Source organism: Fulmarus glacialis, unplaced genomic scaffold (genome assembly GCF_000690835.1).
Source record: "Fulmarus glacialis isolate BGI_N327 unplaced genomic scaffold, ASM69083v1 scaffold19123, whole genome shotgun sequence".
NCBI classification, from domain to species: domain Eukaryota; kingdom Metazoa; phylum Chordata; class Aves; order Procellariiformes; family Procellariidae; genus Fulmarus; species Fulmarus glacialis.
The window spans coordinates 9,862-16,698 of NW_009202520.1; the positions used below are offsets into that span (position 1 = coordinate 9,862).

At 54.3% G+C, this 6,837-nt stretch overlaps 1 protein-coding gene across 1 annotated transcript in view; it reads right to left on the reverse strand.

The window, feature by feature from the left end:
* Window positions 1-6,837, reverse strand: part of CHD5 (chromodomain helicase DNA binding protein 5) — a gene marked incomplete at both ends in the record, with an annotated part of 24,770 nt that overhangs the window by 9,857 nt on the left and 8,076 nt on the right. Inside the window, 9 exons of the mRNA XM_009574324.1 lie at window positions 808-981; window positions 1,573-1,694; window positions 2,244-2,381; window positions 2,782-2,982; window positions 3,068-3,259; window positions 3,550-3,658; window positions 4,236-4,367; window positions 5,839-6,050; window positions 6,147-6,356. Coding sequence (XP_009572619.1) covers window positions 808-981; window positions 1,573-1,694; window positions 2,244-2,381; window positions 2,782-2,982; window positions 3,068-3,259; window positions 3,550-3,658; window positions 4,236-4,367; window positions 5,839-6,050; window positions 6,147-6,356 — 1,490 coding nt within the window. The remainder of the gene's footprint in view (window positions 1-807; window positions 982-1,572; window positions 1,695-2,243; window positions 2,382-2,781; window positions 2,983-3,067; window positions 3,260-3,549; window positions 3,659-4,235; window positions 4,368-5,838; window positions 6,051-6,146; window positions 6,357-6,837) is intronic.

Genomic DNA, 6,837 nt, shown 5'->3' on the forward strand with positions numbered 1-6,837 from the left:
CAGCCCAGGGTTTATTCGATTGCTCTGTGGACATCACAGCCCCTGTAAGGGGGACAGACTCGGGGGCACAGGAGCTAGGAACGTTCCCCTCTGCTGGGTATAAACCGAGCCTTGCCCCACTGTGCCGGGAAGAGGCGACATGCCCTTCCCTGCAAGTCCCCCAATCTGGGCAGAAGATGCCGCTGGAGATGAGCAAGTCAGCCCAAAACAAACATTCGATTGCTCTGTGGACATCACAGCCCCTGTAAGGGGGACAGACTCGGGGGCACAGGAGCTAGGAACGTTCCCCTCTGCTGGGTATAAACCGAGCCTTGCCCCACTGTGCCGGGAAGAGGCGACATGCCCTTCCCTGCAAGTCCCCCAATCTGGGCAGAAGATGCCGCTGGAGATGAGCAAGTCAGCCCAAAACAAACAGAGCTGAGCAAGCATCCCCTGGGGCAGCAGTGATGCTCTAGACTGAGCCCAGGCAAGCTGGCAGCACAGCCTGCTGCTGTGGTGCTGAGGACAGGAGAAGGGGATTCAGCCTCAGTGTCTTCTCTGTGCCCCCAGAACTAGCAGAGCCACGCTGACAGCCTGCCTCACATCAAGCACTTCCTGCCGAGAAGCCAGGACAGCACGGAGCCCAATTTAACCAGGCTGAACGCGCTCCCCGGTGAGACATAAAGCACTCCAGCTCTTCCTGCAGCAGGCCTGAGGACAACGGGGCGTCTCTGACCTGTCGAACCCCACTGACACCCTGCCGTGCTGCAGATGAGGCGGGGTGAGGGAAGCCAGCCACCCCAGGGGAGCTGCACTGGAACTACTCACTTCTGCATCTGGCTCAGTTCCACTCTCACAATCAGCTCCGTCTTGGCCGGCATGTTCTTGAACACGTCTGCCTTGAGCCGCCGCAGCATGTGGGGACCCAGCAGATCATGGAGCTTTTTGATCTGGTCCTCCTTGGAGATGTCTGCAAACTCCTCCAGGAATCCCTCCAGGTTACTGTGAAAGCAGCCACAACCACACAGTGCTGAGTGACAATGTGACGTGCAAGAGCAAATATATGTTTCTTTATGACTGAAAAACAAGGGCAGAGCTCTCATGCTGTACGATGAGGTAACACTCCCATGCTTGTATCCCGTGCTCAGAGCAGAGCAAAAGCCAGACCAAGGAGTCACACTGATGGCTGAGGAGAAATTCGCACCAAATGCACTAATATGAGGTCTGAATAAGTTTCCCAAAGCACCTCTGTCTCCTCAGAGAGAGGGAACAGAAGGCAAGTTTCAGTTCCTCACTCACAAGTCTCCTGACCAACAGCAAGGCAATAGCTACCCGTAGTCCACAGGAACAAATCTGGGGTTACATAAAATGTGCGTGTAGCTGCTATGACAAACCACGGGGGTGATGTGCTTTGCCATCTGCCTGCCAGCGCAGATCAGTGCCAGTGGCACAGCAGTAACTGGATCCAGGCACCCCCACACAGACAGGAGCCCCAGGAAACTGGAAAACCTCTGCTGAGCCACCTCACTGGCCAGCAAAAGACCAGGTCCCGGCTACTCTCCCTTTTCAGAAGGGGGAACTAGCGCAACTTACTTAAACCTCTCGGGAGTCAAGAAATTGAGCAGGTGGAAGAGCTCTTCCAAGTTGTTCTGGAGCGGAGTCCCGGTGAGCAGCAGCTTGTAATCAATCTTGTAGCTATTTAATACTCTAAAGAACTGGGAAAAGAAATGAGGTTAGGTGAAAAGAGCTCAAGAGGACCCGATTAGTCATCTGGGGACTCTGCAGATTGCGCTCACGGAGACTCAGCAGTGACCTCTCCCCCGCGCTGGGCATGCAGAGCAGACTGCAGCTTGCATGTCCTGCTCTGAGCCATCCCCATTGAGCACAGGCAGCAATCCTGAACGTCCTTGGGTCACATCGCCTGCCTCCCCCCTGCGCTGGGGATTGTGTGAAGGTCCCAGGGGCCAGAGACTGCATTAGCCTCAGGTAAAGGGGAGAGGAAGGAGAGGGATCGATTCCCTTCCATGACAGCCCATCAAAGGGCTGTCAGGCTGCCACCTCTTCCACTGCTGAAGGATTTTTAATACCAGAGGAGAGAGAGCAAATCCCGAAACACGGGTCCCAGGCAGAGCCTGTGCGAGGTGAGGACATCTTTCAGCTCCCAGGGAGGAAAGCACGGAGCAGCAGACCGCCAGTGCTGGAGTATCGTATCTTTGTGGCACTAGCCGCACTACAAAAATCACTCACAAATGTCTGCTACCTACTTTGGACTGGTTGTTCTTCAGCCTGTGCGCTTCATCCACCACCAGACAGGCCCACTCTATGGAGCCCAGCACTGCCTGGTCAATAGTGATTAGCTCATAGGAGGTGAGCAGGACATGGAACTTGATCTGGGCTTCCTTCTGGAGGAGCAGAGGGAGAGAAAAGCCTGGATAAGAGAGCAGGGAACGGGACAGCCTCCACCTTTGCTGCTGCTGTACGTGACCCAAGGAGAAAAGGGGGGGATGCCTGCACTGCACTGCACAGTGCCAGCAGCAGGGCCGAGGCATGAGTCATGCCAGCAGAAAATCTATACCCATCTGAACATTAGAACCAAGTAGGGGACTACAGAAACAGAAAAGGGTCTGGCAGAAATCTTTAAAGCTCATCAAAATCTCCTACATTTGTAAACAGTGCCAGCTTCCCTCTTTGGAAAACATCTGATTAGGGACCTAACCAACCTCCCTCTCCAGGTCAAATTCTGCTCTCTCCCCTTCTTATTAACAGTTAAAGTACTGGGCAGGGCACAGACTTAGCTCCCACCTTCATCCGGAAGACCTTCTTTCCACTCCGGATGGCATTGTCTTCAAAAGAAAACTCATTTTCCCGGATGACCGACCGGCTTTCTTTGTCCCCCGTGTAGGTCACGACGTAGAAGTCAGGTGCCCACATCTCAAACTCGCGCTCCCAGTTGATGATGGTGGAGAGAGGGGCGCTGACCAGATACGGCCCTTTCGAGTGGCCCTGCTCGGGGAGACAAAGTCCAAGCTGTTCTCCCCGTACCGAGCAGCTCTCAGCCACCTTGGAGACTACTGGATGCTCCACTCACCTCCTTGTACAGGGAATACAAGAACACAATAGTCTGCACAGTCTTCCCCAGCCCCATCTCATCAGCCAGGATTGTATCTGTCCCTTGGGCCCAGGAAAATCTCAGCCAGTTTAGCCCTTCCAGCTGGTAAGGATGGAGCGTGCCTCCCGTGGCGTCGATGTACCATGGCTGCTTGTCAAACTTCACTGTAGGCTGAAAAGAGAGAGACACAACGCAAAGCAGTGAGAACCAACTTCCCCTCCTTTCTCTGCGGCCAAGCACATCCCTCTTTAGCCTTGTGAACAGCCCCAAAGGAGATGCAGACACGGTCCCCAGCACAGCACAGCCCTCAGGCTCCTCACAGTGAAGCCACCCTGGAGCTTCGAATGAAAAAAACCAGGAAGGAATTAGAGGAGAAAAATGTAACAGGATGGGGTGGCCAGACAGACCTCCCTCTCTCTGGGCTCACACACCGTTGCGCTGCCCCCGCCATTCTTACTCACATCCACGAGAGGCGTTTCTGGAGGCTTTTCCAGCTTCTCCTCTTTCATCTTTTTCCCTTTCTTGTTCAGCTTCTTCAGAGGGCGCGTGTCCTCCCCCAGCATCAGCTCCCTGCAACAGCCAGTGCAAATCAGGGAAAGGCAGGCGGGCATTCCTCTCCCAGTCCCCAAGCTGAGGGACAGAAATGCCTCTCAAACTCCACTGCCTTCTTCCTACGGGAGCTTTTCTGGCCCAGTTATCACAGGCACTCACATGGAGTGTTAATTTTCCCCTCCCAACAGTCCACGCAACATCATCCAAAATGAAGAATAGCAATCTCATCACAGTACTGCGGTTTTCCCCCAAAACAGACAGGCAGCAGCACGATGGAGCCGCCCTGAAGCACAGTGAGACTATGAATATTATGGCAGTATAAATGCAGGGGAAGGGGAGCACAGGCTGGAAAACAACAGGCAGACAGGATTTCCCAGCAGCTCTAAAATGGCGTTTCAGGAGGGCCAGCTTTCCGAAAGTGCTCAGCCACACCTCTCTGAAGAGAGGTCCCTGCAAGCAGCACCAGTATGTTCAAAAGAGGGACACCTACAAGTCCCCGGTTGTCCCAAACGCCTGCACAGGCTGCCCCAGCTCTGCCTGGTTCTCCCAGGCTGCGGCAGCCCCGCTGCAGTTCCACTGCCCAGCTGGCTCGTACCTGTGGTTCCAGTAGAGATGTTTGAGGTTTTCGTAGTACGGGATGTCTATCTCGTCGATCTCCCAGGTGCACTGGTCATACGGCAGGTCTTTCCATTTGATCAGGTAATGGATGTCTCCCTTTTTATCAAAGCTGTAATGCAGGGCACGAAAAGCCTATCAGTGAAATGATGCTCGAACTCTGGGAAGCAGGTAGCCATAACCTGCTTCCACAAAACCAGATGCTTCATCCTCTGCTTTTACCTACAGACCACAACATCCAAGCAGAGGTAGAAAAACATAAAGAAAGTATCAACACTTTCCAGCAGAAATGCTTATTAGTCTGCTGGGCGTGTTAAATCATTAAGCTTTAAAGGCTGTTCTTCCATTCCACTGAACAACCTCACTTTCCTGTTTTACCAGGAGTGAATGAATTCCAGCGCTCGCCCTCTTTCTCCTGCAGCATTGCAGCTCTATGAAGTTTTGCTTACATTGAAAAATTAATAAACACACTACGGAATCTGATTATATGCCTACGAGGAAAAAAAATGTGCCCTATTAGCAGATAATGTAAAGCTTGCATGAAGATTAGCCAGGCAGCTTTATTTATTTTCTGCCAAGCAGCCTTCAAGCAGAGTTGCCGCTTGAAATTTCAAGTTGCCACTCGAAACATAGAAATTCAACAAAAAGGTGTCTCTAGCCACTCAATATAAAAAAAACATCTGCACAGCACATTTAATATGCAGGAAATTCTTCCACAGAAAAGAAACATAAATGTCAAGGCTTCGTAAGGGAGTCAGGCGCCTGCTCAAACTCCTCTCCTCGGGCACCGTCCCTATCAGCACCAGGCGAAGTAAGCAGGAATAATGTACCGCTTGGGTACGCGTAGTACACAAATCCCTGCTGGTGCCTCACCTTTGACGTGAGTGGAGAGGGGCCACACAGAAATGGGCTGCTGTTCCAAAGCAGTTTAGGTGAGCGGCAGCAGTCGCAGGGCACAATCAATGGAAGCAAGACCCATCACCGGGTTGCAGCAGAAATTTACAGAATGATTGGGTTGTAACAGGGACCCAAACAGTATGTCTGGGAAGAGTGGAACAACTCTGTGCATCCACCTTTGGGAAAATTTACTATCTCTAACATGCAACGTAGCAGCAATGAAAATAAGGAAGGCATTGATTCACTTCTGGCCTTGGCTTCACCTCAGGAGCAAATCTCCAAGGTGACAGAGACCTCAAAACAAGCCAGCAGCTGAAATTCCACCAGACTGAGATTTTGGCTTTGCAGAAGGACGGCAAGAACTTCCCGGCCCCAGGAGAGAGAACTCAGCCGAGCACAGAAATGCCGCAGCAGGCAGTCCCAGAGGCTCAGCTAACTGCATAAACTGTCCATGTGAGAACTGCGCACGAAGGGAAAACGCGCAGAGAGCACAGACCCGCTGCTCAAAGCTTCAGCTGCAGAACTTGCAGGGATCCCTGGGAGCACAGCAGGGCTCACCCTTGCCGTTTCCCTCCCTGGCTTGTAACAGCATCGCTCAGCGCCAGCACTACCAGGGGCTCAGGCACCCTGGCACATGCCTTTCCATGGCCCATTCACGCACCCCTGCCCCCCGCGTGGCTCCTCACCTGTGGTTCAGGATGCGGTGGATCATCATCCACTCAGGCTTGATGCCGTAGCGGTAGAAGCGCTCCTCCATCTTGGCATACTGCGGGTCTTTGCTCTTCCGCTTCTCCCTCTGGCTGTCCTCGTCCCCAGAGCCATAGTCAAAGGCCGGCGGCTCATCCATGTCGTTCTTCCGTTGGTAGTTGCGGTACATCACGGTGTGGTAGAGCTCCAGCTGTGGCAGGAGGGAGCCGCACTCAGCCCATGGGCAGTGGGGCAGCGGGCTGGGCAGGGGCACGACGATGACGACGACAACGACGTGCTGGCTCACCTGCAGCTCCTTGACCCAGGAGCAGTGCCAGTAGGAGAGGCCTGCCCACTTCACAAAGAACTCGCGCTCCGGGATCCCCTCCAGCACCTTCGGTGGGGGGAGAGCCAGCTCCGCATCCGGGGTGGGCAGCACGGATGGGAGCGGGGCAGCCGCCGGCTCTGTCCAGGCCCAGTGCAGGATGCGTTGGACTTTGCCCTTCAAAGGAGGGCACTGGGGATAAAAAAGCAAACAGGCAAGAGCACAGAGTTTAAGGTGAGCCCCTGTCAGGGGCTGCAGGGAGGAGGGCAGACCTGGAGGGCAGAAGGGGTTTCATAATGCCGAGTGGACAGCAGCCGTCCAGGCGCAGTAGGGAGAGCATGGCCAGGGCTCCGGGGAGCATGCCGGCACAGCCTATGCCAAAAGCTGCTGCCAGAGGGAAAGCCCAGGGCACAAAGCGACCGTGGATTCACCCTCAGCCGCGGGGAGCCAGGCGTGGCAAACCGGGTGACCTGAACGGTCCCAGACCCTGGCTGCATCTATCTCACCCCGCAAACACCACCACCACCACTCCCAGGCACAAGCAAAGTGCTGCCCAGGTCCTGGGCAAAGCTACTCATTTGCTATTTCTAACGGGGCGGACAGAAAGGAGGTAGTGAGGGTGCATGGGCTGGCGGAGGCCGGCTGGTGCAGGCGTGCCCGAGAAGTGTCCGTG